General features: G+C 40.6%; 1 protein-coding gene across 3 annotated transcripts in view; it reads left to right on the top strand.

Annotated features, from left to right (window-relative positions):
• Dnajc13 (DnaJ heat shock protein family (Hsp40) member C13) overlaps positions 1-15,643 on the top strand; it is a 117,482-nt gene that overhangs the window by 75,483 nt on the left and 26,356 nt on the right. For all 3 annotated transcript variants that reach the window (XR_003734563.2, XM_028869901.2, XM_028869900.2), the window contains 10 exons: positions 1,592-1,746; positions 3,445-3,646; positions 5,924-6,039; positions 6,977-7,055; positions 8,605-8,740; positions 10,646-10,830; positions 11,223-11,297; positions 11,966-12,085; positions 12,795-12,974; positions 13,766-13,933. Coding sequence is in view for 2 of the 3 variants with exons in the window: in XM_028869901.2 (XP_028725734.1) it covers positions 1,592-1,746; positions 3,445-3,646; positions 5,924-6,039; positions 6,977-7,055; positions 8,605-8,740; positions 10,646-10,830; positions 11,223-11,297; positions 11,966-12,085; positions 12,795-12,974; positions 13,766-13,933 (1,416 nt within the window). In the remaining variant the exon portion in view is untranslated. The remainder of the gene's footprint in view (positions 1-1,591; positions 1,747-3,444; positions 3,647-5,923; positions 6,040-6,976; positions 7,056-8,604; positions 8,741-10,645; positions 10,831-11,222; positions 11,298-11,965; positions 12,086-12,794; positions 12,975-13,765; positions 13,934-15,643) is intronic.

Raw genomic sequence — 15,643 nt, 5'->3', positions numbered from 1 at the left:
GAGACTATGGAAAAGCAGTGTCTCTAGTGATGCTTAATACAGTATTCGGTTTTTTTTTTGGGGGTGGGCATCCTTTCTCTTTTACTTCTGTGCGTCAGTATATGGGTAATTTATTTAAAAAAAAAAAAAAAAAGCAAAGCTGGGCAAGAGGGCTTTGTGTGCATGCGCTTTGCTGTGTACCTGTGTGGAGCCTGAGGTCAACTTGAGATGTTTGTCTAACCTCTCACTGAACCTGAAATCCCATGTCTCACCTGGGCTGGCTCATCAGTGAGCTCTGTCATCTCCCTCCATCCAAGGCTGGGTTACAGCTCCTGCTGCCGCTCAGCTCCAATGTGGGTTCTGGGGGTCCAGATCCATCTTCCTGCTTGTGTTGAAAGCACTTTACCCTCTCAGATCCCTCCAGGACCCGAAAACTAATATTCTAGAAATTATTCTCCCTAACTATTTTAAATAATTACAGCAAAATTGTATATGTAGGAAGTCCCAAATAATACAATGCTAGGAAGCAGAACAGCAGACTTTCACCCAGCAGTGTGACAAGTAAATTTATCACTATTGTTGGCAAATATCTGAAAATCTCGCTTTTGAATTTGTGTTCGATCCCTAGTACTGTTCTAGAAAAGAACAACTTGTTACTTACCGAGGTGGAAGGCAGAGAGGCATTTGCCTTCTTTAGGACCAGATTTCAATCCTAAGAGAAATGAGTTTAAAAATGTGGCATGTTAAATTGTGAGCCAGATTTGGACTTCTTGATCCAGTTAGTTGTAATTACTTTAGATGAAATCTGCCCTCTTAAGTTCTATGCACATTTCATGAGAGCAGCCTCTTTGGATCTCAATTTAAGGACTAGTGAGATGGCTCAGCAGGTAAGGTGCTTGCTACCAGACCTGGAGGTCTGAATTGAGTCTCCAGGACCTACATGGTGGAAGGTGAGAGCCTATTTCTATAAGTTATTCTCTGACCTTCATGCCCTGGCAGTGGACACAGACACAGACACACACACAGACAGAGAGAGAGAGAGAGAGAGAGAGAGAGAGAGAGAGAGAGAGAGAGAGAGAGAGAGACACAGACACTAATTTTCAAAGGAGCTAGACTTACTGGATTTGAAAACAGTAGGTATGGGTAGCAACTGCAGTGACTGGTATAGACAAGGTAGGTGATAGATGTCTTTATGGATCTTCCTTGTTACCATCATTGTTACTCACGGCCACAGGCTCATTGTCCTTAGCCCTGTGTGGTGGTGCAGGTGACCCCTGAGAAGGTTAAGACTGCTGCCGCAAGGCTAGTGGCTCTTGCTTCTGCCTTTGCCTTCGCATTTCACTGCATTCCTCTGACCCCCTGCAGCTCAGCAGTGGTTTGTTCCAGGTTGGTTGGTTGGTTTTGAGGCAAGGTCTCTACATAACCCTGGCTGTCTAGCCTTGAACTCACAGAAATCCACCTTCCTCAGCACAAGAGTGCTGGGATTAAAGGGGTACCTCACCACATTTGGCCTGGTGCTCTTTTCTTGAAATGCTCTAATAATTTATTTATCAAAGATTTTAAAGGTGGTTTTATTGTTTCTAACTATACTTTGTCCATTTTTTTTTTTAAGACTAAAGGACAGGATATTTTTCAGAGAAGTATACTTGGACATATCCTACCTGAAGCAATGGTGTGCTACCTAGAGAATTATGAACCCGAGAAGTTTTCTGAGATTTTCCTAGGTGAATTTGACACTCCGGAAGCAATCTGGAGCAGCGAGATGAGGTGAATAAGTTCTGGCTATGTTTATGCTTGGAATGTTTGCTGCTGATCACCTGACTTGATTTCCATTCATTGCAAGAAGCATTCTTACTAGTTTTTGTATGTTCCACATTAACTGATAGGTTTTGTCAAGGCCTGAAGCTTCTGAAGTCTATTTATTTATTTATTTATTTATTTATTTATTTATTTATTTATTTATTTATTTTGGTTTTTTTGAGACAAGGTTTCTCTGTGTAGCTTTGTGCCTTTCCTGGGACTCACTTGGTAGCCCAGGTTGGCCTCGAACTCACAGAGATCCGCCTGGCTCTGCCTCTGCCTCCCGAGTGCTGGGATTAAAGGCGTGCGCCACCACCGCCCGGCCTGAAGTCAATTTATAAATGACTGTTAATATAGCTTTAAGAGTAAAAGAGTGTGACCTGTTGTCACTAATGGCAATGCAATCAAGACACAACTGGATTCTTGGCAGTAGGCCTCGACTCCACAAACTGTGCCCTTATAAAATGACTCAGACTAAAGATGCCCACAGGAATTTTGATGAGCATTTCCCGGCTATCTTAGTTAGGTTTTATTGCTGTGAAGAGACACCATGACCACAGCAACACTTACAAAGGAAAACATTTAATTGGGGCTAGCTTACAGTTTCAGAGGTTTAGTCCATTATTGTCGTGGCAGGAAGCATGGCAGTATGCTGGCAGACATAGTGCTGGAGAAGGATCTGAGAGTTCCACATCTTGATCCGCAGGCAACAGAAGGAGACTGTGCCACACTGGGCATAGTTTAAGCATGTGAGACCTCAAAGCCCGCCTCCAAAGTGACACACTTCCTCCAACAAGGCCACACTTCCAAATAGTGCCACTCCCTATGGGCCTATGGAGGCTGTTTTCCTTTCAAACCACCCTAGCCAACAGGTTTTGACATTACAAGGAAAGGTATGCCATGGGAGAAGCCTGTGGAAACAAACACATGGCAGGGTACACTATATACCTCACCTGTCTATGGATGTTTATAGGTCTATGGTGATGGCTGCCTCTGTGAAGTCCTCAGCTCTCTTAGCTGCATATTTGGTCTTTGAGTAACTCAGTTCTCAGGCCAACTTTAGATTCTCCATGCCACCTGTTTATTATCATTGATTTCTGGGTAGGTTGACCTTTAGGCTTGTTTTATGCTGGCCACCATATTTAATGGTGACATTCTGTGTGTCAGTCATATTTTTGTTGGAAAAATATGTAGGGATATAGATAAATTAGAAATAATTTTGTGTATAATATTTTTCTTTTTAAATTGTCTTGAGTTCCTCTTTCTGAAAGATTTTTCTTACCACATTTAGTTCTGCTTAGCTTAGGGCCAGATAAAACTAATACCCTGTAATGAGCTTCTTTGGCAGTAGCAAGCCTTAGTGCCTGGCTGTCCTACTACCTGATATACATGCAGACACCATCTGCCTTTGTAATGGCTGGGTTTTTAGTAGGAGTGACTGAGTGGATTGGTGTTCATCTTTGGTCTTTATTATCAAGTATTATATATAGGTTAATTTCTCCTGAGTATTTACACGGTATGATTAAAATACCCAGTAACATTTAATCAAGCTTTATAATTGAGTAGTTCTGAAGAGTTATGTAATTTTCTTGCATGATTACCTATGTTTCTCTTTAAGTAAACTAATCCTTCAGAATGCCTGAACGGAAGCTTCTGTGATTATAGGCGCCTCATGATAGAGAAGATTGCTGCCCATCTTGCTGACTTCACACCTCGCCTGCAGAGCAATACGAGAGCACTTTATCAATATTGTCCCATCCCAGTTATCAATTATCCACAGCTAGAAAATGAACTATTTTGTAATATTTATTACCTCAAACAACTTTGTGATACACTCCGGTTTCCAGATTGGCCAATTAAAGACCCAGTAAGTTCAGTTTGTCTTCTTCTGAAATATTTCTTTACACTGTGTGAATATATGTTGCTGTGATTGGTTTAATAACGAAGCTGACTGGCCAATAGCTGGACAGGATAAGGTTGTGGAGAGAGCCAAACAGAGAATGCTGGGAAGAAGAAGGGGGAGTGAGAAGAGTCACCAGGAGACACGGAGCAAGACATGCTGGAGGACATGTAAAGCCACGAGCCACGAGCCACGTGGCAGCACATAGATTAATAGAAATGGGTTAATTTAAGTTGTAAGAGCTAATTAATAATAAGCCTGAGCTATCAGCCAAGCATTTATAAATAATACTAAGACTCTAAGTGGTTATTCAAGAGCAGCTGCAGACAGAAACTTCCACTTACAAATGGCGACCCATGTTTGGCACTAGGTGAAACATTTATCATTATTCTTTACCAAACCAATAAATAATCAGGAGTCAGATGTCAGGGTAAGAACCTGAAAGAACAGAGAAGCAAAGGAGCAGCCACCAATGACTTCCTACCTTTCTGTTCCTTCCTCCAAAAGGGCTGAGATCCTCTCTCAGCCCCACCTTATTACTTTGTCTCCCATCTGTCCACAGTCCTCCAAACCTCTGTGATTAATTTTGGTGAGCTAGTGGCTAGCTCCACTTTCTGGCTCAAAGCAAGCTTTATTTTCAGAGTGAAATCACAATATTACACAACACTTTCTTAAACTGTGAAAGCAATTTCTAAACATTTGAGGATTCTTTTCTTCCTGTGATAAGAAGGATAGTAGCCTCTTTAGGTATTCACGGTACTGCACCCCTGTAGTCTCCACTGTTTGTGAGGATCAGGCTGGAAGATTGCAGCAAGCCTAAACAATACTGAGATTGTCTCAAAGAAAGGAAGAAAGAGGAAATCTCTGTTTCTTAAGCAACATGTACTAAGTAGTTAATACATTTGTGTAGATTTCAGACTGAGCTGGGCGGTGGTGACACACACCTTTAATCCCAGTACTCGGGAGGCAGAGCCAGGCGGATCTCTGTGAGTTCAAGGCCAGCCTGGTCTACGCAGCGAGATCCAGGACAGGCACCAAAACTACACAGAGAAAACCTGTCTTGAAAAAAAAAAAGAAAAAGAAAAAAAAAAGATTTCAGACTGAAAGATACTTAATTTTTAGTTTTTTTATGACCAAGATAAGTTTCATTCCCTGGCCAGTGCCCATCTCTAAGGGAGATTGTAAGCTCATGGACATAGGTGTTCAGTATCTGAGACAGTTTTAGGTTGACTGTCATGGAGTGTGTGTATATTCAGAATGTTGGCTGATTGCCCAAGCCTCAGAGTTCATCTCTAAAATGGAGGTGATAGAAATGCTAGCTGCTGTCTGTAAAGGAGGTTCTGAAGATTGAGTGTTCATGTAAGCATAACTCCCTAACATTCAGAAGAACAGATTGGAGCCTTTGGGGCTGTGGAAAGGAGTGAAGTAGGTCTGGTACCCGTTCAGCAGAACTTACCATCTAAAGGTGCCAGGACATTTGCCATTGGTCCCACATGTCACTGTCTGCACAGTGCTGTGACCAGATACAGACAAGCCTGGCACTGCTTCAGACAGGAGTCTACATGAAAGGATGGAAACCTTGTAAGTGCTTAGTGACACAGAGGTTTACTCCCTCGGGAATGGTCCTTATAGAATTTTAGCGTGTTTTTCAGATTTTGAAGAGTTAGCTTTAGTAGTGAACCCGTTTTCCTGTCTTCCAAAGATTGAGGCAGGAAGGTTGCAAGGCCAGCCTGGCCTATATCAAGGAAAAAAAACTCACTGGATCTGACAACTTGTGTAAACTGTCTGCTCCTTTGACGGGTAGCTGTGTGATAAGTATTAGCCGTTTGTCTTCCCCTCACTGTGCAGCCCCAGGGAGTTCTCTGTTCCTTGCATTTGTTTGAGTGCAGCATAGTTATAATATGTAGGTCACCTTAAGAAAGGCTCCACCGTGTGCTTGCTTTCTTAGCACAGTGTGTCTTGTACTAATTTTGGGGTTTCCTGTGTTTTATGAATGTTTCTTTAAAAGTTAACAGTAGAGATATGTTAGTGAAGAATAAAAATATAACTTAAACAGAAGGAAGTTCTGTAACTAATAACCTGGCTGGCAACAGTGTTAAGATTTTTGTATTTTAGTACACTGTTAATTGGATAGCCTAGAAATGCTGATTTAAATAAATACAGCACAAATATTGTATGAACCTAAAATTGTATTTTGAATCATTTTATTTTACTGAATACAGATTTTACTCCTCTTTCTTTAAGGTTAAGCTTCTGAAAGATTCCCTTGATGCTTGGAAGAAGGAAGTGGAAAAGAAGCCACCTATGATGTCAATAGATGATGCTTATGAAGTGCTCAATCTGCCTGCAGGCCAGGGGCTGTGAGTTATTTCAGTATTATAGTAGTAGATGTCTGCTTTAGCTTCAAGCATTAATATCAAAGATGAAAATCCATTTAAACTAGCCATCTTAAAGGGTTTTTTCTTTCTTTCTCTCTCTCTTTCTTTCTTTCTTTATTTATTTATTTTTGCCTATTTATTGATACACAAGGCCCATGAGAATAATCTGGAACACTAGTCACCAATTTTGACGTATTACAGATTTACTAACCAGATTACGTTTCTCTGATCTTGTTGGTGACCATTGCATTTTATCAACTGAACTCTTGTGTGCAATGTGCCTAGCCTGCACCTGGTACATGGTGCTCCTGCACATACTTGGTTCCCGCTTCCTCCTACAGTGTGTGCTGTGCTTGGGGAAGGTCTGCTGGAAGTGTGCCCAGGACACTGCATGCAGATTAGGAGCATCCTTGGGGAGTTTTGTAGTGACTACACCTGGTAGAGGAAAATGGCTTAAAAGGCATTTTTTAAAGTACAAAATAAGTGTTTGTAAAGTTTTCTTAATACTGATACAGTAACTTAAAATTACACAGTTTGCAACGGCATTTTAGACATTTTTGACAAATTGTTGGATTTTTAAAACATACTTCTTAATCAAATCCCAAATACAATTTTGTAATTTTTTTTAAATAATACTAAAATTATATTGTAAACAACTAAATTTTATAATAGAAGTTGAACCTTTCTTAGGGAACTTTTAGCTTTTACTTCACCTATAAAGATAACATAAAAATATAATCTTAACTTAAATCTTACTGGATTTAATTGGATACCTAATATATGATCAATTCCAAATACAGGATCAATAATACAGTTCCTGACATAGAGATGTGAGCATATTCCAGCATCATGTTAGATGATGGTGCAAGTAGTTTTTCATGTACCTTACTGTATTCACAAACAGTTTCTTTTCTTCCAGGCATGATGAAAGCAAGATTAGAAAAGCTTACTTCAGACTCGCACAGAAGTACCATCCCGATAAGAATCCAGAAGGAAGGGTATGTGCTGCCTTGGGAATGGGCCTCACTTGATTTTGTTCTGTTGCCTCATCCTGTGTACCTAATGTAAACAGCCCTCTAGCCACAGCCAGTGCTTTCTCTGTGGGTGCTCTTCTCTCGGTCTACTGGAAGGGCTGCTCCTGTGACTAGTATGTTTAGGACAGATTTATTCTCTAGCCTTACCCACTTCTGTTTGAGAATTAACTCTTAATTGTCAATCATAAGAATTATATATAAACTGTATTTAAGGTATGTCATCACCATGCAGATTAAGTAATGTTCGTGTTTTTTCCTGATGGCACCCAAAATTCTTGTCATCCTAAGAGAAAAAGTAGGAAATTGGAAACATAAGTATTTCTGACAAGATGTTGAAAAGATGCCACTTATGTGAATGTAAACGTTTTTTTAAAGTAAAGGCCTGGTTGACTTTTTGTCTTGTTTTTGATTTGTTCTTAATTTAAAGGGAGTTGTTTAATGAGTTTTTGTTGTTGTTGCTTTGTTTTATGAACTTAGCAATTCAAACTCATCTCAAAAATAAAATAGAAAGTTTGGCATTACTTGTCACATTGCTAGGCTTAACTTTTCAGATATTAAGATACTGCATAAGACTGTTATAGGGAAACTGGTAGGAGTCTGGCCCTTACGTGAGGCTTATGCTGCTGCTGACTGATGTTTCATTTAGAAGAAAATCATTTATTGTCTCCCGAGTTGCAGGATCCTCATGAAGACACTACTAGTACACACCGGAATAGCTAATTTACAGATTAAATAAGATAATAGAATTTAACACCATGCTTGGGTTAGTGCTCAGTAAGCAGTAGTGCTTGAACTCAGATAAAATCAGCAGGTGAAGGTGCTTGCCACTGAACCCAGAACTCAAAATGAAGAAAAAAGAGAGCTAATTCCCACAAGTTGTCTGCTCATCTCCATATGTGAGGCGGCAGCTGACCCCTCACACATAGATGAAAATGTAATAAAAAAGTTTTTAAAGAATAAAATGAACAGTAGTTCTTAGCAATAATCTTCCTGCATTGAGTCATTCTTTGGTATATATGAGGACTTAAAGGATTTTTGTTGTGTTTCTTGTTTGTTTGTTTTGTTTTGAGACAGGATCTCATATATCCCAGGCTGATCTCTAGCTGTCATATAGCCAAGGATGACCTTAAATTTCTGTTACTCCTGCCTTCTGGGGTTGCAAGCACATACCACTATGCCCAGCTTCTTCGGTGCTGAGTTTGAAACCCAGGGCTTCATGCATGCTACACAAGCACTGTGTGTTTTTACATATACTTATGGCATATTTACATTTTTATGCAAATATTTTTCCTTGTGTAAAATTGAAATCCTTGGATACTTATTCAGGAAAAACAAATGTAGTTCCCTCTTACAGTATTCCAGCTAGATGACAGTTGGAATGAATTCCTTAATGTAAAGGTAAAATAATTAAAGAAATTGGTAAATTATAATAACTAAGTGCCAATAATGTCTTGTTTTAAATTTTAATTAGAAAACTTCCAATTAAAACCTAATTGTCTGTGGTTACATACAGGACATGTTTGAAAAAGTAAATAAAGCATATGAATTTTTATGTACCAAGTCAACAAAAATAGTGGATGGGCCAGATCCAGAGAATATAATTTTAATTCTGAAAACACAGAGCATCCTTTTCAACCGTCATAAAGAAGGTAAATCCTCTGTCATGACAGATCATAGATTATTTTACAACTAATCTGAGTTACTTGTTCTCTAGTATATTCTAAACGATTTGGAATTGTTATTGCAAAGGACTCTGGGAATTGAGTTTCAGGTTCAGGAAAGCAGCCACCTTCCAGAGGAAGGTCTCGAGCCATGCCTGCTGTGTGCCTTTTCCTCTGCTTTTCAGTGGTTTGCATTGCCAACAAGGTTTCATTGTTTCTTCCCAAATGCTGTTTCTGTTCTGTGGTGCTACATGGTTAGTTCTGTGTTTAGCCATCTAGCAGCAAACACTAAATGATATATCAGTTAGTAAATGGAATCAGGAATTTAAAGATTATTTAGTGATCTTCAGTGACATGTCAAAGAGTGCCTGACCTGACTCCAGCAGCCCCAGAAGATGGAGAACACCAAGCATGCTTGGGTTTTAAAATGAAGAAGAAACTTGAAAAGATTGTCCATCTCACATCTGCTATTTCATGCTGTCTCTCTCAAGACCCCATGTTCTTTGGAATAGTTTCACTAGTTTCTGTGAAAGAAGTGCCATTTCAGAGTTCAGGGTTGTCCATATGTTTCAGGGCCATTGTAGTCGTCCTAGCAGTTAACATCCCAGAATATTTAAGGCTATATTGAAAATATTTAATTCTTTGTTGGGTTTAATACTGCAGACAATTGCATTGACCTGGGAACAATGTAAGATGGTGTGGGAGAGAAGGGAGGAGGAGTGCGAGTGAGGGTTGAGGACAACATGGGTTGTCGGGGAGCTTAAGATGAGAGAGCGTTGTAATTGAATTTTGGAGGGGGCAGCTGAGAATTTAGCAATTGGATCATTGAGGAGAGCTGTAATCAACACACTTTTGTATATGACTCGAAGCAAGCATGTACATAAACACCTTAGTTAAACGGCTTCCAGAACTAAGAATGAGGTTACAAATGTACTCAAAACCCTTAATAATTTATTTTTAAACACATACATACATATGTACATACACACATACATGTTCACTTTTTTTCCTTCTCAAGCCAGCTTAAAACAGTATAATTTAAAGCACTGTGTTCTTATTTCAAGTGAAATTACAGAGGTTCTTAATATCATGGCTGAGGGGGGCTGGGGAACCAGCTCAGTGGTTAAAAGCACTGGCTGCACTTTCATCCACAAGACCTAGGTTCAATTTCCAGCACCCACATGGCAGCTTACAACATCTGTAACTCAAATTCCTGGGATCCAGTATCCTCTTCTGGCCAGAAGGGCATCAGGCATGCACAGTGATATATAAATGCAGACAAAAAAACTCATCCACATAAAAAATTAAAAATATGTGTCATGAATGATTATTTGCATATCTGCCTCATTTGATAGTTTTTAAAAAAACAAACTGGATTTTAAAATTCTCTTTGTATACCTATATATGACAGCTTTCACCTCTGAGTGTACTTACCAAAACATAACTAGGTAAATAGTTAATACATTTTTTTAATTTAGTATTTCTGGTAACAGTTTATATTTCGGGATTTGTAAATGTTTAAAACAAATAGTAAGATAGAAAGAACGGGAAGCCTGTTCTTAGAAGCTGGTCACACAGTTCTCACTTGTACTCCTTAAGAGAGATGTGTGCTCAGTGACAGTGTGATTTCCGGAGCACTTGCTGTGCGTTGCTGAATATAATCAGGTGAAAAATTACAATGGTCACATGGATGACAGAAGGCTGATATTCTGAACAATCAGTTGTGTCCATGCCAAGTACTGTTAATTAAGCAGGAAGTACTGTAATTCACCACATAAGTTCACTGAAAAGGAAAGGTAAATTAGGAGTCGTTTAATATGCGGGCTGTTTTATTTTTTGAGGTACCATAACTGAGTCATGTTTAACTTTAACACTGTCTTTCTGTTATTTCAGAGTTACAGCCTTATAAATATGCAGGATACCCCATGCTAATTAGGACTATAACAATGGAGACTTCAGATGACCTCCTTTTCTCAAAAGAGTCTCCACTGTTGCCTGCGGCTGCAGAGCTGGCTTTCCACACAGTCAACTGCTCAGCCCTCAATGCCGAAGAGCTCAGAAGAGAGAACGGGTTAGAGGTAATAGGGACAAGCCTCAGGCTTATCTTAACTTGCCCAGGCACGTTAACTGGCTCTTGACGTCCAGGATCCCAGTACAGATGCCTTTGGTGCAGTTTTTCCTTTTCCTTTATTCCTGCAGATAGCACTTGTTATAGCAGAGTAGTGCTATAGCATAGTCGGAGCCCTGAGTTCAGAGGTGGTAAAGATAATGTTGCTTACAGTTTCTGGGAATGCTTCTACAAAGCAGCGAGCCCCTAAGGCCCTTATTTACTTGTTTATTTAACAAATGTCAGTTGAGTGTTTAGTTACCAAAGATGTAACATTAAGAGGTTATGTGTTCTATCCGTGCTGGAAAAGGCTTTTTACCCTTCAAGTTCCAGTGGAGAGTTAATGGCACACTTCTTTGACAGGTGTTACAAGAGGCATTTAGTCGCTGCGTGGCTGTCCTGAATCGCTCCAGTAAACTAAGTGACATGTCAGTGCAGGTGAGACTAAATGCTATGTTAGATGGGTGGTTTAGAGGTTAACTGGGGTGCTCCTTAAAACATGGGTCTGCCTTCCACCCTGCACGCTACTGAGTCTCTCAACATAGAGTGGGGCAGATGATGTGGTTCTCAAGCAGGCTGCATGCAAGGCTGGTGCTGCTGGTCACACTGTAAGAACACCACCAAATGTCCTCACTGCAGTAACCTGTGCCCCCGCTTTTGTGGTTTTTGGTTTTGTTTGTTGGTTGGTTTGTTAGTTTTACAAGATGGGGGTTTCTTTGTGTAACAGCTCTCTCTGGCTGTCCTTTAAGTTGCTCTGTAGACCAGGCTGGCCTTGAACTCACAGAGATCCTCCTGCCTCTGCCTCCTGAGTGCTGGGATTACAGGCGTGTGCCACCACTGTCAGGTGCACATTTTTTTTTTTAAAATAAAACTATTCTTAGCTCAGTGATGGCACAAAACCAGGCTATCATGTTTGTCCATGGTATACTGGCCTTTGCATCTATAAGAAATCTTAAGATTTCTAATTTAACCAAAATGTCCTGTTTAATTTTGGAGCATCCCATATCACATTAAGTATCGCTCACACATCTGTTCCGAGTTGTCTTCTGTCGTGTCTTACATCACGAGTACCTGTGTGACTGCTTCTGTCTCCTGTGCTGTCTTAGGTGTGTGGACACATAAGCAGATGCTATAGCGTGGCTGCACAGTTTGAGGAGTGCCGGGAGAAGATCACAGAAATGCCTGGCATCATCAAGGACCTCTGCCGGGTGCTGTATTTTGGCAAGGTATAGCTCACGCCTGTCCTCTCTGGGTACAGTCAGTGTGGGTTTTCTTTTCAAACAGCAAAGGTTTGGTTTACAGCTACGGCTTATCCAAAATTATTCCTAAGTCAAGTACTTGTATCTTTGAAGTATTCTCCTAGAAACATTGCTGTAAATGATGGGTTTCTTCTGATTCTGACCCCCAAAGTAAGACTGTAGTGACGTAGCTAGAAGTGACTCTCAGTTTCTAAGGCAGGAAGGAGAGAAGATGAGACTAAAATCTAATAAAAGGGCAGGACTCGGTAAACACCTGTGATGGGTCACAGGTCACTGTGAGGGCTTCCGAGCCCCAAGAACATGCTGATTCCTCCCAACCTGGCACTGCTGAGAGAAGCCGGCTCTGAAGATGGTATGGCTGACTGGGAAGAGACTTTGTTGTGTTGAATAGATACGATAGAGGTGCTGATCTTGGGAACTGAACCGAGTTCCTCAGCTGTTTCTGCTTGATGCCTTCAGTGTGTTTAGTAGGAACAAGGATGTTGGTGTGATTGTATTAGCAGTGGTGCTATTCCTTATTGCATTTAGAGAAAGTTGAGAAAGCTGCTGCTTCTCTGAGTCTGCACACTGGAAGATATTTTGTACAGAAAGATAGCTAAGCTGGCATGTGTCCATAGCTGGTTTCCCTTGGCAGTGGTTTTCACCCTGCAAGTCAGTTCTGTTCTTTTCCTGGCAGAGTATCCCACGGGTGGCCTCCCTTGCAGTGGAATGCGTCAGTTCCTTCGCTGTGGACTTCTGGTTGCAGACACATCTATTTCAGGCTGGAATTTTGTGGCATCTGCTTGGTTATCTGTTTAACTACGACTATACATTGGAAGAGAGTGGCATTCAGAAAAACGAAGAAACAAACCAGCAGGTAACTTTAACCCAAACCCATGTAGACTTTTAGTGAACCATTGAGAAGCAAAGCTTGAGCCATTCAGAGACGCTGTGCTTCAAGATGGCTGTTGACTGCTCCTGAAGCTGGCAGATGTTCTTTAAATGTAACCCAGAGTGACACCAAAATCACTTCATAGCCCAGACCGTCTTCCTGTCTCCCAGCTCTCCAGTGCAGGGGTTATAGCTGGCACTACTATACGCAACCACTTTTGATTTTAACCATTTATGCTTGAAGGATTTAAGGCAAGGGAATTGAAGGAACAGAAATCATGTAATATTTTCTTAGTTACTCAGTCAACTTTATGATTTCAGAATTATATAGTAGGGAAATATAATAACATATCAGGCTCTTGGGACTAGCTCTCCCAGCACCTTTGTACTTGTCTGATTTTTATAGTTTTTTTTTTATCTCTTGGTTCATATTTGTTGTCATTCATTGCTCATATTCCCAGCATGTGCATCTAGCAGTTAGGTCTCCTTCCTGTCTCTTCCTCTTCACCCCACTTCCAGGTGATTCTGTAAGACATTGCATTGGGTACAGATGAGCATGTCGGTACTAAGGGTTTCCCTATTTAAAAACAAAGTAAACCTTGAATGTATAGGTTCTGTAGTGCTGATGTTGGTACACCTGTGCCAGCTGTTTCCTTGCTGATCATTAAAATGTTTCTATACAGTATTGACACCATAAAGCTAATTGTGTCACTTATGTAAGGAAACATACCTACTTTAATGTCTTGTTGGGTTTTGTTTGTTTGTTTTTTATAACAGGAAGTGGCCAACAGTCTTGCCAAACTCAGTGTTCATGCTCTGAGTCGCCTTGGTGGGTATTTGCCTGATGACCAAGCAACACCAGAAAACCCAACTGTAAGGAAGAGTTTGGCTGGCCTGCTGACGCCCTACATTGCTAGAAAGCTTGCTGTGGCTAGTGCTACTGAGGTATGGACTACAGCACTAAGCCGAGTTTGTGAACAGTGCAAAATCTTTTAAGTACTAAAGGAACAGGATAATCCCGATTGCTCTGAGAAACCTGAGAATTGAATAATCACTTGCTTGCTCTCTCAGGCAAGAAACTTGAGTGTACTGTAGGTTTATAGCAGTGACAACAGACCTTAGAGTCTGACCCCTGGGACAGAGAATTAGCTTCATGTTTCTCAGCAACAGAGCCCACCATTATTCTTAACAACCTTGAATCACAAAGGGCAAGGACAAGATAATGAATTTGCAGTGATTTCTCCAGTCAGGGACCAAGTTTGTTTAGACATTTGTTATAAGTCATAGTTTATTCTTGGTCAAGGTTGAAATGTTGAAAATAAATCCATACAGCTTACACCCCCTCATCCATACATTTACATCAGTTCGTGGTGAATAAGTACTATTTCAGTACCATCATAACGTGTGTCCTTTTTGGTAAGGGTCATTGAGAAGCAGTCTAGGAAACTAGCAATAAGGAATTAAACTATAAAGCTACACTAGGTAGGCGTTGGGCAAAGTGCTTTGGGTAAGAAAGGCCTCGGGACATTACAAGGCTTTAATGCAGCATGTAGGTTTTTCATGCAGAAGATTACACAAAGTTGAGGCCAACCTTGCTACAGAATGAGACTTGTCTCAAACAACAGAGATTTTAAATGAACACGTTAGACCCCATGTTTGGTATTAGAAAACCAATTGATCATTGGATCTGCACCGGATATTAGCTATGGTCATCCTTGAGTGGTAGAATGGAGGTCCTTTTTTTCCTCTTTTTCCCTCCCTTCTTCATTTCTATCATCTTTTACTTTCATGAGGAAAAAGTCCTCAGGCTTCTAAAGTTCCAGGTACTTTTAGAGTCTGAGGCCTTGCTTGCTTGATAGTTTGTATGTGCTTATTGTGCTCTCATATGGGTGTTTCAGTTCCCCTAAGGAGGAGTCAGCAGTTTTGTCCCCTTGGTCTTCTGCTCTCCAGTTTGATGCTTTTTGTTGACTACAGACATCCTCTACAGAAATACCAGAAATTTAAGGGTTACCTTCTGCAGCCTTAAATTTTTTTTTTATTTTAAAATCAAGTCTTTCCATAATGTCTATCTGTATTTAATGAAATCTTATTTTAAACTGTCTGGTTCTCAGTGTGAGGATGTTTCCTATACTTGCTTATACTCTGAGAGGGTTAGTCCATCACCACCATGCCAGGGAGTGTGGTTTCAGGCCCAAGGCACTGGAGAAGTCACTGAGAGCTTACCTCCTTATCTGAAGGCAGAGGCAGAGAGAAGGGGAGACTGGCCCTATTGTGCACTTTTAAAACCTCAAACCCACCCTCAGTGACACACCTTCTCCACAAGTCCACACCTCCTAATCCTTCCCAAACAGTTCCACCAGCTGGGAACCAGACATTCGAATATATGAGCCTATGGGGCCATTCTCATTCAGACACCACACATGCTTTATTTTCTTCCTGGCCTAGAGCTCTGGAAATGAGAAATGGAAACTTTTTTCATTCAAACACTTGAGGTATGGAATATGTGTTAACACTTGCAATTGAAGAGAGCCAAACGGAAGCATCATCTGCCTGCAGAACTCCTCAGGTGCAGCCTGAGTCAGGGCATGGACAGGAAATCCAAGCTGTGCCCACCCACCCCCATTTTCCTTGGTAGGAAAGCTTCATAAAGATACA

Source organism: Peromyscus leucopus, chromosome 7, assembly GCF_004664715.2.
Source record: "Peromyscus leucopus breed LL Stock chromosome 7, UCI_PerLeu_2.1, whole genome shotgun sequence".
Classification (NCBI taxonomy): domain Eukaryota; kingdom Metazoa; phylum Chordata; class Mammalia; order Rodentia; family Cricetidae; genus Peromyscus; species Peromyscus leucopus.
This window is presented reverse-complemented; position numbering and strand designations above follow the sequence as displayed.